Source organism: Hemitrygon akajei, chromosome 1 (genome assembly GCF_048418815.1).
Source record: "Hemitrygon akajei chromosome 1, sHemAka1.3, whole genome shotgun sequence".
Taxonomy (NCBI): Eukaryota; Metazoa; Chordata; class Chondrichthyes; order Myliobatiformes; family Dasyatidae; genus Hemitrygon; species Hemitrygon akajei.
The window spans coordinates 72,958,649-72,979,498 of record NC_133124.1 but is presented as its reverse complement, the minus strand read 5'-3'; the positions used below and the strand labels follow the sequence as shown (position 1 = coordinate 72,979,498).

General features: G+C 48.7%; 1 protein-coding gene across 10 annotated transcripts in view; it reads left to right on the top strand.

Moving 5' to 3' along the window:
- Positions 1-20,850, top strand: part of znf521 (zinc finger protein 521) — a 464,427-nt gene that overhangs the window by 401,389 nt on the left and 42,188 nt on the right. For 9 of the 10 annotated variants that reach the window (XM_073045672.1, XM_073045635.1, XM_073045654.1 and 6 more), the window contains 2 exons: positions 759-890; positions 9,225-9,340. In XM_073045672.1, coding sequence (XP_072901773.1) covers positions 759-890; positions 9,225-9,340 — 248 coding nt within the window. Of the gene's footprint in view, positions 1-758; positions 891-9,224; positions 9,341-20,850 lie in introns of those variants that run through there. The other variant, XR_012098951.1, reaches the window with a different exon arrangement.

Here is a 20,850-nt window from a genome sequence, read left to right as displayed (position 1 = left end):
CCTATACTGTGGTCCATGAACACTACCACGTTATTCCTGCTTCTTTTTGTTCTATTTATTCATCTTGTAATTTATACTAATTTTATGTCTTTTCATTGTACCGCTGCCACAGAACTGCAGATTTCAAGTGATGTAGGATATTGATAACAAACCTGATTCTGAGTCTGATTCTAGGTGGCATAGGTTAAAGGTGAGAGGGGAAAGACTTAAAGGGGATCTGAGGGGTAACTTCTGTCACCCAGAGGGCGGTGCATTTAGGGAACAAGCTGCTTGAGAAAGTGGTTGAGGATGGTACGTTCACAGCATTTTGAAGACACTCGGGCAGGTACATTAGAGGGAAACGGGCCAAACATGGGCATGGACAAGACGAGTTGGACTAGAGGCCCTGGTTCTGCGTCGTGTTACTTTATTATTCTAGGTAGCTTTCAATGTTTTAATTATTCTTTCCATAAGTTGGTCTGTAGTAGGAACTAGCTGACCAACTGTCAATCAAATGGAACTTAAACATTAAGGACATGATTTTAAAATGTTCTGTCACTCATCTGACCAACTCTCAGCATTTTAGAAACTTCCTCCTCTCTGCCGTCAGATTTGTAAGTGGTCAATGAACCATAAATCAAAATCAAAATCATCGGCGTGGATTATTTTGGTGGTGAGAGCTACTTACTGACACAAAGAATAACCCTGCGATTCACCGAGTGGCCTGCTGGCCAATGAGCAGACGTCTGTATTCACAATCTTCTCCATTTCTCCTCTAGAGGAAGGCCTGAGCCACGAGTGCAAGCTATGCAGCCAGACCTTTGATTCTCCTGCCAAGCTCCAGTGTCACCTCATTGAACACAGCTTCGAAGGCATGGGGGGCACCTTTAAATGCCCCGTCTGCTTCACAGGTAGGGGCTCTGGGCTCAGCAAGGGGGCATGGGGGAAAGGAGTCCCAGGAAGGGGAGGGTTTGTGGGCTTTGCACGTTCTCCCTGCGATTATGTGGGTCTCCCTTGGGTGCTCCAGTTTCCACCCACATTCCAAAGGTGGGTGGGTTGGTTAATTAGCCCTTGTGTAAGCTGGTGGCAAATAGTTGGTAGGAGGGGGGAAGAGAAGGAAGTGCATGGATCCAGGGAGAGGGGTAGGAATGTGATTGATGGGATAATTCTCTGGGAGAAGGCATGGGCCCTATAAATCTGTCCAGCTCCCAATCCCTCCAAGTCTCTGTAAGGCCTTCCTGCCCTTACACCTGTCCCTGTCTCTGTAACCCTCTCCAGCCCCTACATCCATGGCTCTCTGTAACACTCTCCACCCCTCCCTGTCTATGTAAAACATCTCTGACCCCTACAACCCTCCCCACCTCTGTAAATCCCCTCTGGTCCCTGCACACCTCCCTACCTCTAAACACCAGCCCCTACACCCTTCACTGTCTCTACAACACTGTCCTGCTCCTATACCTCTCCCTGTCTCTATAAACATCTCCAACTCCTACAACCCTCCCCACCTCTGTAAATCCCCTCTGGTCTCTACACACCTCCCTGTCTCTATAAACATCTCCAACCCCTACAACCCTCCCTGTCTCTGTAAATCCCCCCTGGTCCCTGCACACCTCCCTGTCTCTGTAAACATCTCCAACCCCTACAACCCTCCCCAACTCTGTAAATCCCCTCTGGTCCCTGCACACCTCCCTGTCTCTATAAACATCTCCAACCCCTACAACCCTCCCCAACTCTGTAAATCCCCTCTGGTCCCTGCACACCTCCCTGTCTCTATAAACATCTCCAACCCCTACAACCCTCCCCATCTCTGTAATTCCCCTCTGGTCCCTGCACACCTCCCTGTCTCTGTAAATCCCCTCTGGTCCCTGCACACCTCCTGTCTCTATAAACATCTCCAACCCCTACAACCTTCCCCATCTCTGTAAATCCCCTCTGGTCCCTGCACACCTCCCTGTCTCTATAAACATCTGCAACACACACACACACACAAACACACTCTCTCTCTCTCTCTCTCTCTCTCTCTCTCTCTCTCTCTCTCTCCTCTCTCTCTCTCTCTCTCTCTCTCTCTCTCTCTCTCTCTCTCTCTCCTCTCTCCTCTCTCTCTGAAGGAGTGTCTAGTTTAGCTATCGGTACAGTCTGGCTCAGTGGGTTGAGAAAGGAGTTGGTGCCACAAACTGAGCTCGGGAAGAACTTGTGATGCTAACTTCAATAAAATTCTGGTGGGGAGATTAATGATGCCCACAGCCATCTTTTGCTGCAAATGGGAGGTGCTCCAAACCCCAACTGGAGCAGTGGCACACATAGAAACATAGAAAATAGGTGCAGGAGTAGGCCATTTGGCCCTTCGAGCCTGCACCGGCATTCAGTATGATCATGGCTGATCATCCAACTCAGAACCCTGTACCTGCTTTCTCTCCATACCCCCCTGATCCCTTTAGCCACAAGTGCCATATCTAACTTCCTCTTAAATATAGCCAATGAACTGGCCTCAACTGTTTCCTGTGGCAGAGAGTTCCACAGATTCACCACTCTCTGTGTGAAGAAGTTTTTCCTCATCTTGGTCCTAAAAGGCTTCCTCTTTATCCTTAAACTGTGACCCCTCGTTCTGGACTTCCCCAACATTGGAAATAATCTTCCTGCATCTAGCCTGTCCAATCCCTTTAGAATTTTATACGTTTCAATAAGATCCCCCCTCAATCTTCTAAATTCCAGTGAGTATAAGCCTAGTCGATCCAGTCTTTCTTCATATGAAAGTCCTGCCATCCCAGGAATCAATCTGGTGAACCTTCTCTGTACTCCCTCTATGGCAAGAATGTCTTTCCTCAGATTAGGGGACCAAAACTGCACACAATACTCTAGGTGCGGTCTCACCAAGGCCTTGTACAACTGCAGTAGAACCTCCTTGCTCCTGTACTCAAATCCTTTTGCTATGAATGCCAACATACCATTTGCCTTTTTCACCGCCTGCTGTACCTGCATGCCCACCTTCAATGACTGGTGTACAATGACACCCAGGTCTCGTTGCACCTCCCCTTTTCCTAAATCGGCCACCATTCAGATAATAATCTGTTGTCCTGTTCGTGCAACCAAAGTGGATAACCTCACATTTTATCCTCATTAAATTGCATCTGCCATGAATTTGCCCCCTCACCTAACCTATCCAAGTCACCCTGCATCCTCTTAGCATCCTCCTCACAGCTAACACCGCCACCCAGCTTCAGGTCATCCGCAAACTTGGAGATGCTGCATTTAATTCCCTCGTCAAATCATTAATATATATTGTAAACAACTGGGGTCCCAGCACTGAGCCTTGCGGTACCCCACTAGTCACTGCCTGCCATTCTGAAAAGGTCCCGTTTACTCCACTCTTTGCTTCCTGTCTGCCAAACAATTCTCTATCCACATCAATACCATTCCCCCAATACTGTGTGCTTTAAGTTTGCACACTAATCTCCTGTGTGGGACTTTGTCAAAAGCTTTTGAAAATCTAAATATACCACATCCACTGGCTCTCCCCATTCCACTCTACTAGTTACATCTTCAAAAAATTCTGTAAGATTCGTCAGACATGATTTTCCTTTCACAAATCCATGCTGACTTTGTCCAATGATTTCACCTCTTTCCAAATGTGGTGTTATCACATCTTTGATAACCAACTCTAGCATTTTCCCCACCACCGATGTCAGACTAACCGGTCTATAATTCCCCGGTTTCTCTCTCCCTCCTTTTTTAAAAAGTGGGGTTACATTAGCCACCCTTCAATCCTCAGGAACTAATCCAGAATCAAAGAAGTTTTGAAAAATTATCACTAATGCATCCACTATTTCTTGGGCTATTTCCTTAAGCACTCTGGGATGCAGACCATCTGGCCCTGGGGATTTATACCTTCAAAGTTACCCTTCTTTAAGTTCAGAACCTTTGTTTCTGAATTAACTATGTCACTCTCCATCTTAATGAAGAATTCCACCATACTATGGTCACTCTTAACCAAGGGGCCTCGCATGACAAGATTGCTAACTAACCCTTCCTCATTGCTCAATACCCAAACTAGAATGGCCTGCTCTCTAGTTGGTTCCTCGACATGTTGGTTCAGAAAATCATCCCGCAATACATTCCAAGAAATCCTCTTCCTCAGCACCCTTACCAATTTGGTTCACCCAATATATATGTAGATTGAAGTCACCCATTATAACTACTGTTCCTTTATTGCACGCATTTCTAATTTCCTGTTTAATGCCATCCCCAACCTCACTACTACTGTTAGGTGGCCTGTACACAACTCCCACCAGCATTTTCTGCCCCTTAGTGTTATGCAGCTCTACCCATATCGATTCCACATCCTCCAGGCTAATGTCCTTCCTTTCTATTGCGTTAATCTCCTCTCTAACCAGCAATGCTACCCCACCTCCTTTTCTTTCCTGTCTATCCTCCTGAATATTGAATATCCCTGGATGTTGAGCTCCCATCCTTGGTCACCCTGGAGCCATGTCTTTGTGATCCCAACTATATCATATTCATTAATAACTATCTGCACATTCAATTCATCCACCTTGTTACGAATGCTCCTCGCATTGACAGACAAAGCCTTCAGGCTTGTTTTTACAACACTCTTAGCCCTTATACAATTATGTTGAAAAGTGGCTCTTTTTGCTTTTTGCTCTGAATTTGCCTGCCTGCCACTTTTCTAGATACCCTGACTCCATGAAGGTATGGCTCTGAACTTGTACTCAGGTGGATGCTTACAGCCTGTGGTCTTGTTTAGATTACATGAGACTGCTCCACCCGTCAAATCTGTACTAGGTCAGTGTAGGAACAACACAGCCATTCTTACTCCTCATCCTCTCCTCACTCCCGCCAAATCTTTTCCTTTCAAATACTCACCCAGTGCCCTTCCCAACACTTCCATAGCCTCTAAAGCACCAACCTCATCGACTCTCTCAAGTTTTCAGATGATTAATTTATCTCTATCCACCTTTTCTATACCTTTTAGATCTCTGTTAGATCTCCTCACCACCTTCTCTGTTTCAAGGAGAACCATCCTGGTTTCTGCAGAGTATCCACACACTCAAATCCTTCATAATGAAGAAATAGCCAATGGAGTTTAAGCCAAGTATATGTCAGGTGTTGTGCTTTGGGAGGCCAAATGTCATGAGAAAGCAGACAGCAAATGGCAGAACCCTGATGTACAGAAGTCTCTTGGGGACCATACCGTCCTGAAAGTGGAAACACAAGAAGGCAGCGTGGTAAAAAAGGCTCGCAGCATGCTTGTTTTGATTGGTTGGGCTCCGAGTATAAGACAGAAGAAGTCATGTTGCAGTTGCATAAAAAAATTGTTTAATCCAAATTGCAGAGTTTTGGTTAGCCCATCCCAGGAGGCTTTGCAGAGGTTGCAGGACAAGTTCATCAGGATGCTGCCTGGATTTGAGAGTATTAACTACAGGCAGGGGTTAGACAAGCTTGGGTTGTTTTCTCTGAAGTGTCAGAGGCTGAGGGAAGACCTGAGAGAAATTCGTAATATGATGAGATATAGACAGGGTGGGCAGTCAGAATCTTTTTCCCAGGATGGAAATATCAGACATTAGAGGGCTCACGTTTAAGCTGAGAGGGAGAAAATTTAAAGGAGATATGTGGGCTGTGTTTTTTGCACAGAGGATGACAGGTACCTGGAATGCTGGAAGCAGATAGAATAGTGGCATTTAAAAGTCATTTCGACAAACACATGAACAGACAGGGAGTGATGGATCATGCATAGGCAGATGGAATTCGTTGGGTTGGCATCAGGGTCAGCACAGACAGTGGGCTGAAGGACCTGTGCCTGTACACTTTACGATCTATATCCTAACCCAGCCATCTCTGCAACCCTATGTGTGTGGATATACAGTAAACAGAGTGCGCCACCTAATCAGCTGGGGTCTTTGAAAAAAAATGTGCATGCGTTTTCCAGTTCAGGTGCTGTACTTGTTCTATGTTCCATGTTCTGTGTTCTGTGTGCTGTGCTCTGTGCTCTGTGTTCTGTGTTCTGTGTTCTGTGTTCTGTGTGCTGTGCTCTGTGTTCTGTGTTCTGTGTGCTGTGCTCCATGTTCTGTGTTCTGTGTTCCATGTGCTGTGCTCCATGTTCTGTGTTCCATGTTCTGTGTGCTGTGCTCTATGTTCCGTGTTCTGTGTGCTGTGCTCTGTGTTCCATGTTCTGTGTTCTGTGTGCTGTGTTCTATGTGCTGTGCTCTATGTTCTGTGTTCTATGTGCTGTGCTCTATGATCCGTGTTTTGTGTTCTCTGTGCTGTGCTCTATGTTCTGTGTTCTGTGTTCTATGTGCTGTGCTCTATGTTGTGTTCTGTGTTCCGTGTGCTGTGCTCTATGTTCTGTGTTCTGTGTGCTGTTCTCTATGTTCTGTGTTCTATGTGCTGTGCTCTATGTTCCGTGTTCTGTGTTCTGTGTTCTATGTGTTGTGCTCTATGTTCCGTGTTCTATGTGCTGTGCTTTATGTTCTATGTGCTGTGCTCTATGTTCCGTGTTCTGTGTGCTGTGCTCTATGTTCCGTGTTCTGTGTGCTGTGCTGTATGTTCCGTGTTCTGTGTTCTATGTGCTGTGCTCTATGTTCTGTGTTCTATGTGCTGTGCTCTATGTTCCGTGTTCTGTGTTCTGTGTTCTATGTGCTGTGCTCTATGTTCTATGTGCTGTGCTCTATGTTCCGTGTTCTGTGTTCTATGTGCTGTGCTCTATGTTCTGTGTTCTGTGTTCTATGTGCTGTGCTCTATGTTCTAAGTGCTGTGCTCTATGTTCCATGTTCTGTGTGCTGTGGTCTATGTTCCGTGTTCTGTGTAGTGTGTGCTGTGCTCTATGTTCCGTGTTCTGTGTTCTATGTGCTGTGCTGTATGTTCCGTATTCTGTGTGTTGTGCTGTATGTTCTGTGTGTTTTATGTTCTATGTTTCTGTGTTCTTTTATCTTTTTTTATGTTCTGTGTTATGTATTCTATGTACCAATTTTTATTTACACATTATGCTGCTTCAGAATGACTTCGCTAGCTGTAAGGAGTCCTGTTTTTTCACTAGAAGGTGGAAGGTGCTATAGAAATGCAGGTGGTGTAATCCTGAATGAAATTTAAAAAATCTGCATTTGCCAGTGATTTTTGCCCACCAGCCCCATCTCCGGCGGCCAACCCCCATCCCCAGTCCATCAGTTTTTGCCCAATTCACTTAGAGCTGTGAAGTGGGAAGGGATGGGGATGGGGGCACCCTGCCACGTATCTCCAGCTGGTGGAAGTCTGACCAGCACAGTGGAGATTCTGTCAGAACATCTCCCTGTTCCCTCAGACTGAATATCCCGCTAATGAGGAGAGCGGAGGCGATGGAGGGCAGAAAGAAGGGGAAGATCCCATGGCACGAGCCCCACAGAAGACCCCTGGCCTGGACAGCTCGCCTTTGACAGCAAGCCATGCAGCACTGATGGTTTCAATTTTAATGACTACGAGCAAGGCCTCAGTAAAGTGAAGAGATGTTTACCAGAGAGACACGCCATTAATAATTGAACAGTTTATGCCACAGGCAGTGTTTGGGTTGGGAAAAGAGATTTTTTGAAGGATATTTGGTGCACTGTGACCTACAAAGGTAGAACACACTGAATCATTACTAAAAGACGGATGAGGCTTATTGGAGGAGGGGAGACCAAACAGCAAAATTAAACATTAATTAAAGGCCCAGCCTCCAGAAAAGCATTGAAGAATAGGAATTCTGGATCTTTTGAAAGCTGATAAATAACTTATAAATATTTTTTAAAATTGCTAATTGGTTTGTTATTGTCACCTGTTTCAAGGTACAGTGGAAACCCTGTCTAGCATACATTTCACACTGAACATTCCATTACAACAGTGCTTTGAGATAGTATAAGCAAAAGCAATAGCAGAATGTTAGAGAAACTGCAGTGCAGGTAGACAGTGAGAGGTCACGATGAGGTAAACTTTGAGGTCAAGATTCTAGCATAGCTCCCTGCTCACCCAGCTATCTTCAGCTGAGAGAGGATGAGGCTACATTGAAGTGTGTGAGTTAATTCCTGTTCCCAAGAAACTTCACGGAATTAGAGACAAACTACCCCTGCTGGGATCTTCAGAGTCATGGAGTCATACAGACAGAAGCAGGCCTTTGGCCTAACTGGTTCACATCAACCAAGATGCCCACCTAAGCTAGACCAATTGGGTCCATATACCTCTAAACTTTTCCTATCCTTGTACCTGTTCAGGTGCATTTTAAGTATAGTTTTAGCCATGGAATCATTTTTGTTTAATTTACTGTACCTTTTCCTTGTGTATGCTGCTTATCTGATGCTATGCCTTTGTGCTGCTACAAGGAAGTTTTTCATTGCACCTGTGCATACATGGACCTGTGCATTTTGACTTTGACTCAGATACATGCATCTATTCAAATGTCCTTTAAATATTGCTAATGTTACTGCCTCATCTGCCTTCTCTGGCAGCTTATTCCTTATATGGACTACCTTTTGGGTGGAAAAGTTGTCCCTCAGGTTCCTACTAAATCTCTCCTCGCTCACCTTAAACCTGTGCCCCCTTGTTCTCAATTCCCCAAACCAGGAAAAAAGATGGTGTGCATTCCCCCTTTCTTTGCCCCTCATGATTTTATATACTTCTGTATAATCACATCCAAGGAATAAAATCTTAACCTGTCCAACCACTCCTTATAAATCGAGTACTGGTAGCATTCTGGTAAATCTCATGGTAGGACTCTTCCCAGCTTCATGGCATTTTCCTGTAGTAGGATGGTCAAAACTGAACACATTGTTCAGTTTATGTGCACGTGTGTGTGAATGCAAGTGGGTGTATGAACATGTGTGAGTGATGTGAGCATGCAGTGTGTGTACATACATGTGTGTGTTCTGTCTGTGTGCCTGTATTTGATTAGTGTTAGCACGTGTGAGGGTGTATACTTGTCCATGTCTGAAACTATGTTTGTTGAAACTGAGTGTGTACAGTATGTGACTGCGTCTGCTGTGTGTGTGTATATGTGTGTGCTTATAAGTATGTACAGAAGTGTGTGTGTTTGTAGTTGTGCATTTGTGATTTTATGTGAGTGTATTTGTGTGTGTGTGTGTGTGTGTGCGTGCGTGCGTGTGCGTGTGCGTGTGTGTGTGTGCGTGCGTGCGTGCGCGTGTGTGTGTGTATTTCTGTGTGCCCCTTACGTGAACACATCCTCTCCACTGGATTCATCAGCCACTCTCACTGTCCTGTCTCTGCAGCCTTCGTCCAGGCAAACAAGTTACAGCAACACATCTTCTCTGCCCACGGACAAGAAGACAAGATATATGACTGCTCACAGTGCCCACAGAAATTCTTCTTCCAAACAGAGTTGCAGGTAAGCCTGTCTAACTGTGCTTCACTCATGACAGAGCCGGTGTGGGTCATCCATCCCTGCTCTTGCAGCAGCACCATCTTCCCGGCAACTTGACTCAGGGTTCTACTAGATCCCGGGATTTATCACAGTGGATCCTATCGACCTGCCATTGGTGGCTTTGACTTCAGTTACCTGCGCCCCAAACCTCTCCATATCTTCCCCCTATTGTGGTCCATACTACTGACTGTGCCTTTGTTAACATTCTAGACTATTTCATTAATTGAATTTAATGCTGTGGTGGTATTTGAACTCTGGGCTTCAGACTGTTTGAACAGAATTAGGCCATCCAGGCCATGGAGTATGCAGTGCTATTTGATCATTGTTAAGGTGTTTCCCACTCAACCCCATTCTCTGCCTTCTCTCCATAACCTTTGACACCCTTACTTTGCAAGAACCTATCAACCTCTACTTTAAATATCCCCAATAACTTAGTCTCCACAGCCATCTGTAGCAATTAATTCCACAGAATCACCACCTGCTGGCCAAAGAAGTTCTCCTCATCTCTCATTTAAATGGATGTCCTTGAATTCTGAGCCTGTGCCCTCTGGTCCTAGACACTCCGCCCACTGGAAACGTCCTCTCCACATCTACTCTATCAGGCTATCACTGTCACGTGTTCTGGGTGGGTAGGCAGACTCCTCTGGATTACTAGTCTGGTCGTTTAACCACTGCAAGCACATCAGCCGAGGCATCGAGTACCAGTAACATGAAGAAGCAGTACTGGTATTGGTAATTGATTTTCTATTGCCACATGTACCCAGGTGCACTGAAATGTTTTGCATGTCACCCAGACAGATCATTTTATACAGCAGTACACCGGGTGTACCTGTGGGTGGTGGGATGGAGGTACATCTCTACCAGGGGAAGTGTAAGGCATTCCTTCCCTCTGCTAGCCTGCAGGTTGCCCCTGCAGTACCTGCTTAGCCACCACCCCCCCCCCCCCCCCCGACTCCCGATCAGGTCATGTGAAGCCATGGGGGCAGGAGGTGGATGGTCGTATGAGCAGCTGGTGCGTATCACAAGTTCTGGTTAAGTGACCATTTGACCACTTATGCCAGGCAGAAAATATCTGAAGATTATTGATAATGGCTGGAGTCACCCAGCTTCTAAAGACACTGCCCAGAAGAAGGCAATAGCAAACCACTTCTGTAGTAAAATTTGCCAAGTCCAGTCATGGTCACGGAAAGACCTTGATTGCCCATGTCATACGACATGGCACATAAGGAACGATTAAATGAACACTGAGGTAGTAAAAGGAAAACAGAGTGTAGATTATAGTGTTACAGTTACAGAGCAAGTGCAGTGCACATAGACAAATAACGTGCAGGGGCCGTGACGAAGTAGACTGGGAGATCGAGAGTTCATCTTTATTGTACAAGAGTTGCTCTTGATGAACAGAGGAGTACAGAAGCTGTCCTTGGGACTGGTGGAATGTGTTCTCTGGTTTTTGTATCTTGTGCACAAAAGGAGGATCAAGAAGAGAGAATGACCAGGTGGGAGGGGTCTTTGCTGCTTTACAGAAGGAGCCAGGAACTGTAGATGGAATCAGTGGTTTCCGTGATGTGCTGAGCTGTGTTCACAACTCTCTGCCATTCCTTGGGCAGTTGCTATACCAATCTGTGAAGCATCCAAATAGGATGCTTTCAGTGCTGCATCTTTAACACTGGTGAGGGTCACCGGGGACATGCCGAGTTTCCGTAGCTTTCTGAGGAAGTGGAGGGGCCAATGTGTTTTCTTGGTTGTGGCATACAGATCATGAAGGGTTGCACAATGACCTGTGTAGCTCCCTGGCCATTGGTCTATTAGTACCCTCCGCCGGCTGACTCAAGAACTTCAGAATGGCTGGTGGTCGTCAGCGATCAGAGAAGGAGGGGGCAAGACTGCCTGCTTCAGAAGTTGACCCATTTAACTCTTTGGAAATACTGTTGGGCACCAGCAAGCTGCTGAGATGAAGGGAAAGAGGCCCAGAGTTCAAAACCTCCAAATCATACATGATCCTGACTTGGAGATGTATTGCTGTAGCATCACCATCGATTGACCAGGTCCTGGAACTACCCCCTGAAGAGTGGCTGGGCGAGATGCTGCCGTACAGCTCTAGAGAACCAGGATCAATCCTGATCTTCGGTGCTGTCTGTGTGGAGCTTGCATGTTCTCCCTGACACCTTGTGGTTTCTACCACATCCCAAAGATGTGACTGGCTTTTGAAAATTGGCCCAAGTGTTGCAGTGGGTGGTGGAACCTGGGGGCAGTGGGTGGGAATGTGGTGAGAATCAAACAGGATTCGTGTAGGATCGGCCTAAATGGTCGGTACAAACTTAATGGGCCGAAGAGCCTGTTTTTGTGCGATATGATTCCATAACTAAAACAGCATTTACAAAGGCACTTGGACAGGTGCATGAATAAGAAAGGTTTAGCGGGATCTGGGCCAAATGCAAACAAATGGAACTAGTTTAGGTGGGAACCCTGGACTGGTCAGCAAGGACCAGTTGGTTTGAAAAGCCTTTCTTTCCATGCTGTATGACTATATAACTATGATTGAAAGCACTGTGGGACATAGGAACGGCCTTTTTTCCTTCTGCCGTCAGATTTCAGAATGATCCCTGAGCCCATGAACACTAGTGCGTCTTGTGCACTAGTTACTTACCTTGGTAATTTATGGTAACAGCAAAACAGCAAATTTCCACAACATATGCCTGTGATAATAAACCTGATTCTGATTCCGACTCACCAGAATGAGGGTAACGTTTCAAGAAGGCAACTCAGCACTGCCTTCTCAAGAGGCAGTCATTTTATTGCATTTACAGATGCCATGTGGAAGAGGCCCTCCCATCCCAAAGAGCCATGGCACCCAGAAACTCACCTATTCAGCCCCAGCCTAGTCACAGCACAATTTACGATCAGCACACCTTTGGAATGTGGGCTGAAACTGGAGCACCGGGAGGAAATCCTCACGTTCACGGGCAGGAAATAGAAACTCCTTTCGGGGATGGGTAATAAATGCTGGCGATTCCGAAGTCGGTAAAGAAAATGCAAAAGGTGAAAGCTGAAGCAGTGAAAAGCAAGAGGGTGAACTGGAGGAGAGGAGAATGAGGGGAGAACAGCAGGGATGGAGAAGGTTATGGACATGGAGGACCAAGGCCCATGGAACGGAACACTTCGAGGATATGGTTAACAATACAACTTCAAAAACACGTTCTACTGAAGCTCTAGCTGAACACGGGCGGGGGTTATTGCATCTGTGAGAATATTTTTGAAATGGTTGCAGCCTAATCAGTTCTGCAATTCTGTTTAAAGCATTCTGATTCAAGGGGAATGAGCTGGCACAAGGAGGGGGCATGCATTGTCACAGTGTGTAGTATTTATCAAGCTGGGGGTGGGAGATACCAGCGCCAGATAATTCATATCATGGGATTGCTAATCCCGCAGAGAATGATATTTACAATCCTCGTAGTGCAGAGAGAGGAGAAAAAATTGCTTCAAAGCCTGTTAGACCACAGCTTTGTTCACACCTCAGGGCGAGGAGTTCTGAGCAGAGAACAGCAGCAAGGAAATGAGGCAATTGCAAACACATTGCAAAACAACGTCATCACTTTATGAGACTTCTTAAAGCCTGATCTATACAGCTTTCTAAGGTGCACTTACAGAGGGCAATTAACAGTGTTCTGTTGGGCTGGGCCCAGTATGTACAATGCCCTCTTCTCCCTCGAGGGATAGTGAGCTTCCAGTCCATAGTCTGGGTACATAACCCAGGCTGGTTCTACCCTGTACGGTACTGAGGGGGCGTCACACTCTCTGTACGGTACTGAGGGGGCGTCACACTCTCTGTACGGTACTGAGGGGGCGTCACACTCTCTGTACGCTACTGAGGGGGCGTCACACTCTCTGTACGGTACTGAGGGGGTGTCACACATTCTGTACGGTACTGAGGGGGCGTCACTCATTCTGTACGGTACTGAGGGGGTGTCACACTCTCTGTACGGTACTGAGGGGGTGTCACACATTCTGTACGGTACTGAGGGGGCGTCACGCTGTCTGTACAGTACTGAGGGGGCGTCACTTTTCCTGTACGCTACTGAGGGGGCGTCACACTCTCTGTACGGTACTGAGGGGGCATCACACTCTCTGTACGGTACTGAGGGGGCGTCACACTCTCTGTACGGTACTGAGGGGGCGTCACTTTTCCTGTACGCTACTGAGGGGGCGTCACACTCTCTGTACGGTACTGAGGGGGCGTCACACTCTCTGTACGCTACTGAGGGGGCGTCACACTCTCTGTACGGTACTGAGGGGGCGTCACACTCTCTGTACGGTACTGAGGGGGCGTCACGCTCTCTGTACGGTACTGAGGGGGTGTCACACATTCTGTACGGTACTGAGGGGGCGTCACGCTCTCTGTATGGTACTGAGGGGGCGTCACGCTCTCTGTACGGTACTGAGGGGGCGTCACACATTCTGTACGGTACTGAGGGGGTGTCACGCTCTCTACGGTACTGAGGGGGGCATCACGCTCTCTGTACGGTACTGAGGGGGCGTCACTCATTCTGTACGGTACTGAGGGGGCGTCACGCTGTCTGTACGCTACTGAGGGGGCGTCACACTCTCTGTACGGTACTGAGGGGGTGTCACACATTCTGTACGGTACTGAGGGGGTGTCACGCTCTCTGTACGGTACTGAGGGGGTGTCACACTCTCTGTACGGTACTGAGGGGGCGTCACTTTTCCTGTACGCTACTGAGGGGGCGTCACACTCTCTGTACGGTACTGAGGGGGCGTCACTTTTCCTGTACGCTACTGAGGGGGCGTCACGCTCTCTGTACGGTACTGAGGGGGTGTCACACATTCTGTACGGTACTGAGGGGGCGTCACGCTCTCTGTACGTCACTGAGAGGGCGTCACACTCTCTGTACGGTACTGAGGGGGCGTCACACTCTCTGTACAGTACTGAGGGGGCATCACACTCTCTGTACGGTACTGAGGGGGCGTCACACTCTCTGTACGGTACTGAGGGGGCGTCACTCATTCTGTACGGTACTGAGGGGGCATCACGCTGTCTGTACGGTACTGAGGGGGCGTCACACTCTCTGTACAGTACTGAGGGGGCATCACACTCTCTGTACGGTACTGAGGGGGCGTCACACTCTCTGTACGGTACTGAGGGGGCGTCACTCATTCTGTACGGTACTGAGGGGGCATCACGCTGTCTGTACGGTACTGAGGGGGTGTCACACATTCTGTACGGTACTGAGGGGGCGTCACGCTGTCTGTACAGTACTGAGGGGGCGTCACACTCTCTGTACGGTACTGAGGGGGTGTCACACATTCTGTACGGTACTGAGGGGGCGTCACTCATTCTGTACGGTACTGAGGGGGCATCACGCTGTCTGTACGGTACTGAGGGGGTGTCACACATTCTGTACGGTACTGAGGGGGCGTCACGCTGTCTGTACAGTACTGAGGGGGCGTCACACTCTCTGTACGGTACTGAGGGGGTGTCACACATTCTGTACGGTACTGAGGGGGCGTCACGCTCTCTGTACGCTACTGAGGGGGCGTCACACATTCTGTACGGTACTGAGGGGGTGTCACACTCTCTGTACGGTACTGAGGGGGTGTCACGCTCTCTACGGTACTGAGGGGGCATCACGCTCTCTGTACGGTACTGAGGGGGCATCACACATTCTGTACGGTACTGAGGGGGCATCACGCTCTCTGTACGCTACTGAGGGGGCGTCACACTCTCTGTACGGTACTGAGGGGGCGTCACGCTCTCTGTACGGTACTGAGGGGGCGTCACACATTCTGTACGGTACTGAGGGGGCGTCACGCTCTCTGTATGGTACTGAGGGGGCATCACGCTCTCTGTACGTCACTGAGAGGGCGTCACACTCTCTGTACGGTACTGAGGGGGCGTCACACTCTCTGTACGGTACTGAGGGGGCGTCACTCATTCTGTACGGTACTGAGGGGGCGTCACACTCTCTGTACGGTACTGAGGGGGCATGACGCTGTCTGTACGGTACTGAGGGGGCGTCACACTAAGGGAGCTGCACACTGCGGGAGGGGCAGTAACTGAGGGTGTACCTCACTGCGGGAGGGGCAGTAACTGAGGGTGTATCTCACTGTGGGAGGGGCAGTACTGAGGATGTACCTCACTGCGGGAGGGGCAGTAACTGAGGGTGTACCTCACTGTGGGAGGGGCAGTAACTGAGGGTGTATCTCACTGTGGGAGGGGCAGTACTGAGGATGTACCTCACTGCGGGAGGGGCAGTAACTGAGGGTGTACCTCACTGTGGGAGGGGCAGTAACTGAGGGTGTATCTCACTGTGGGAGGGGCAGTACTGAGGATGTACCTCACTGTGGGAGGGGCAGTAACTGAGGGTGTATCTCACTGTGGGAGGGGCAGTACTGAGGGTGTACCTCACTGTGGGAGGGGCAGTAACTGAGGGTGTACCTCACTGCGGGAGGGGCAGTAACTGAGGGTGTATCTCACTGTGGGAGGGGCAGTACTGAGGGTGTACCTCACTGCGGGAGGGGCAGTAACTGAGGGTGTATCTCACTGCGGGAGGGGCAGTACTGAGGGTGTATCTCACTGTGGGAGGGGCAGTAACTGAGGGTGTACCTCACTGCGGGAGGGGCAGTAACTGAGGGTGTACCTCACTGCGGGAGGGGCAGTACTGAGGGTGTATCTCACTGTGGGAGGGGCAGTACTGAGGGTGTATCTCACTGTGGGAGGGGCAGTAACTGAGGGTGTATCTCACTGTGGGAGGGGCAGTACTGAGGGTGTATCTCACTGTGGGAGGGGCAGTAACTGAGGGTGTATCTCACTGTGGGAGGGGCAGTAACTGAGGGTGTACCTCACTGCGGGAGGGGCAGTACTGAGGGTGTATCTCACTGTGGGAGGGGCAGTAACTGAGGGTGTATCTCACTGTGAGAGGGACAGTACTGAGGGTGTACCTCACTGCGGGAGGGGCAGTACTGAGGGTGTACCTCACTGTGGGAGGGGCAGTAACTGAGGGTGTATCTCACTGTGAGAGGGACAGTACTGAGGGTGTATCTCACTTTGGGAGGGTAAGTACTGAGGGGGTATCTCACTGCGGGAGGGGCAGTACTGAGGGTGTACCTCACTGTGGGAGGGGCAGTACTGAGGATGTACCTCACTGCGGGAGGGGCAGTACTGAGGGTGTATCTCACTGTGGGAGGGGCAGTAACTGAGGGTGTACCTCACTGTGGGAGGGGCAGTACTGAGGATGTACCTCACTGCGGGAGGGGCAGTACTGAGGGGGTATCTCACTGTGGGAGGGGCAGTACTGAGGGTGTATCTCACTGTGGGAGGGACAGTAACTGAGGGTGTATCTCACTGCGGGAGGGGCAGTACTGAGGGTGTATCTCACTGTGGGAGGGGCAGTAACTGAGGGTGTATCTCACTGTGGGAGGGACAGTACTGAGGGTGTATCTCACTGTGGGAGGGACAGTAACTGAGGGTGTATCTCACTGTGGGAGGGGCAGTAACTGAGGGTGTATCTCACTGTGGGAGGGACAGTACTGAGGGTGTATCTCACTGTGGGAGGGGCAGTACTGAGGGTGTATCACTGTGGGAGGGGCTGTACTGAGGGTGTACCTCACTGTGGGAGGGACAGTAACTGAGGGTGTATCTCACTGTGGGAGGGGCAGTACTGAGGGTGTATCTCACTGTGGGAGGGACAGTACTGAGGGTGTACCTCACTGTGGGAGGGGCAGTACTGAGGGTGTATCTCACTGTGGGAGGGGCAGTACTGAGGGTGTATCTCACTGTGGGAGGGTAAGTACAATGACATCCTTCTCATTGTCACCGGCCTGCTGACTTGCAGAGGATGCAAGACTGCCAACAGATCTTGTTGGCCACTTCCTCTGCAAGGGTCAACTGTGGAAAGTGAATAGGCCTCTTGGTGGGTCGGGGTTGAAACCCTTTGTGTGGAGCACCGCACAACCCCTCTACTTGGGGGTCTACCTGAGCTCAGCGGAGGGGGCCTGGCTAGAGAACTGGCGGGATTTGGAGGCAAATATCTCTGCCCGGCTGCAATGCTGGCCTGGCCTCCGTCGTGCAATCTCATTTCGAGGAAGGGCATTAGTTATAAATCAGCTGGTCGCTTCGATGATCAGGTACCGACTGATTGTGTCAGTCCCACCCACTTCTTTTGTCTCCAGCACCCAGAGAGGCTGGTGGGTTTCTTCTGGGGCAACAAGAGGCACTGGGTCTCTGCTGCAGTCCTGAGAGGGCGGTCCCTCATTGGTGTCCGTGTGCACCTCGGGGACACCTGTACAGTGAGCAGCCTCCGAGGTGCTGGTGACACTCTCTCTGCTGTGGGCACTGCCTGCAGGAGGGAACATGGTTTACAGTGGATAGCACCACTTTGAGGGAACTGCCTCGCTTCTGAGGGTCTGAGGTCTACTCACATCCAGACAGGCTGCTCTTGTGGCGGTGGGACGGTGCTCTAGCTGTGAGGGGGACTGGTCCCCCTCCCCATCACGGTGGGTGTCAAGGGGGCTCGGGGGAGTGGAGAGTTTCCGGCTGCACCGCCACCTGGTGGGCCGGGAGTGCTCATCAGACCCAGGCCTCGCGACACCCCGTGGGAGAGGGTCCCGCACAACGTGATCCGTCTCGCGGCGAGGCCCACCGTGCCCATCGGTGACGCTCCAAAGTGTTTCTTGTACAGTCTGCTCCCGCACACCTTTCACTTCCTCGCCTTCGTCTGCCGACCGGACTCGCCCTGGTGGTCTGTTACCATCTGGCAGCGGAGGGGGTCTCTAGTGGAAGTCTCTTTCCACAGGGGTCCTTCCCTGCACATTGGGGACCTGGGGTGGGAGGTGTTGCATCGGGCAGTACCGGACAACACAGGTTCACTGACACCCCGTCCACTCGTCCATTGTGTGGGCAGGAGGAGTCAGTGTGAGAGGTTGCAGCCCCTGTTTGAGTTTCTGAAGGGCTGCTCAGGCTCTGGCTGCACTTCAGCCCCGCGATCCTCATATACGGGCACCCAGTACGGTGGGGGTGGGGAGTGAGGAGGATCTCTGGGGCCTGGCCAAGGTGCCATTCACAGGTCTAGGCGGCAGAAAGTAGAGGGCTCTGCCTGGGCCGACTGCCTGCCCCCTTTCTGAAGATAACCTCATACCCTACTGTCCTTGGAGAGGGAGCATGCGGTTACGATGGGCACAGTGGGGGATTTCGGGGAGTGTGGGCTTCCCAGGGAATTGTCTTTTATAGACAGTATTAATCACATTTTAATTTGTATTATTGTCTTCTAAATGCTGAATGTTTGTACTTTGTTGTGTATCTATTGCTATGGACAGTTGTGTCAAAAGAACTGTTCTTGTGCTGTATGGCTCTATGACTCAATTTCTTTGACCCACCAGAGATCTTTCTTCAGGTTTGGATCCCGCCTAGAATATTTGTTCCCAATTCTGAGAAGTTGCAAGATTAGGTGATGAATATCTTCAGGATTAGAGTAGACAGCACAGAAATAGTCCTAATGGGATCTCAGGTAGACAACATAGGAACAGAAATCACGGCCTATCAATGAACTACGACCAGAAGGTATAATACTACACATTTAAAATAAAATCACCAAACACTGGAAACACTCTGCTGGTCAGGCAGCATCTGTGGAGGGAGAAACAGGATTAATATTTCAGATCAGCTTAGTTCTAACCAAGGGACATTCACATGGAACATTTCTCTCCCCACAGAAGCTGCCTGACCTGTTGAGATTTTTAGGTGACTTTTGTTTTTATTAATTTTTCTCCCCCTTAACCCCCCCCCCCCCCCATGCCGGTGCACCAGCACTACAGAGACCCACAACAGACAAACAACCAACTGCACAACTCAGTCCGTGACATCAGTATGTAAACAAATCTGGGCCTCGGGTGACATACAGTCAGCCTGGTGCATATGGTGTACAAGGTGTTGGTGGGGCCATACTTGGAGTATTATTTGCAATTTTGATCATTCTGTTATAGGAAGAGTGCTTGAAAGAGTACAGAGAGCTTTATGGGGATGTCAGGACTCAAGGGACTGAGGGGCAACTTCAGTGTCCCATCTTTAAACAGTTTAGCAAAATTGCATTAAGTGCAGTTCAACATCACTGGTGCAGGTGTTAATAGGGAAACGTAAGCCCTGCTTCCTGATGCAGTTCTGTCACCCTGAACAAAACTACAGTCAGTGGCCACGTTAGCAGGAACCTCCTGTACCTAATAAAGTGACCACTGAGGGTATGTTCATGGTCTTCTGATACTGTAGCTCATATACCTCAAGGTTCAGCATTTGTGTGTTCAGAGATCTCTTCTGCACACGTTTGTTGTAACACACGGTTTTTAAAGTCACTGCCATCTTCCAGCCAGCTTGAATCAATCTGGCCATTCCTCTCTGTCTTCACCCACAGAACTGCTGCTCACTGAATGTTTTTTTGTTTTTTGCCCTATTTTCTGTAAAACTCTGGAAACTGTTGTGAATGAAAATCCCAGGAGTTTCTGAGACCACCCCAACTGACACCAACAATCATTCCACGGTCAAAGTCACTGAGATCACATTTCTTCCCCATTCTGATGTTTGGTCTGAACAACTGAACCTCTTGACTATGTCTGCATACTTTTGTGCATTGAGTTGCTGCCACTTGATTGGCTGATTAGATATTTGCGTTAATGAGCAGGTATACAGATGTACTTAACCACAGAATTCAGTTTAGCAACACTATGACCACTTCGATCACTTCGCACAAAAGTAGACTGTCTTTTTTGATTCTAACATTTTTCTTGTAAAAACTATACATAATTTATGTTTCTTTTTCTTGTGACTGCAGCTTCTTGGTATTATTTTTGCACAGTTTGTATTCTTCTGCACATTGGTTGTTTGTCAGTCTTTGTTTGTGTATAGATTTTCATAAAAATCAATTGTATTTCTTTGTTCCTGTAAACGCCCCCAAGAAACTGAACCTCAAGATAAGATATGGTAACACATACGTACTCGGATAATAAATGTATTTTGAACTTTGAACTATATGCCTGTGATGCGACTACAAGTAGATTTTGAATTGCACCTGTGCATCCATGTACCTGTGCGTACCAGAATAAACATGACTTAGATCTTGACTGATTAACTCAGCTTATACGGGTGAAAGAGACATCCAAGGCAAAAGGAGACCAAGCAAAGGCAGGAGAGTGCCATTCAGCCCCGTGTGCTTGCTTTTTCTATTCATTTGTCATGGCAATTAGTTTATTACTCTGTCACACACCTAAATACAGTGAACTGGTCTCCATCCAGACAGAGCATTCCATTCATAAGTGCATTGAGTTAGAAAAAGGAAAACATAATTCAGAATAGTGTTACAGTTACAGACGAAAAGTAGTGCAGGCAGACAAATAAAAGAGGAGGAGTCACAATGAGGTTGACTAAGAGATTGAGAGTTCATCTTTAGCATATAGGAAGTCCATTGAGAAGT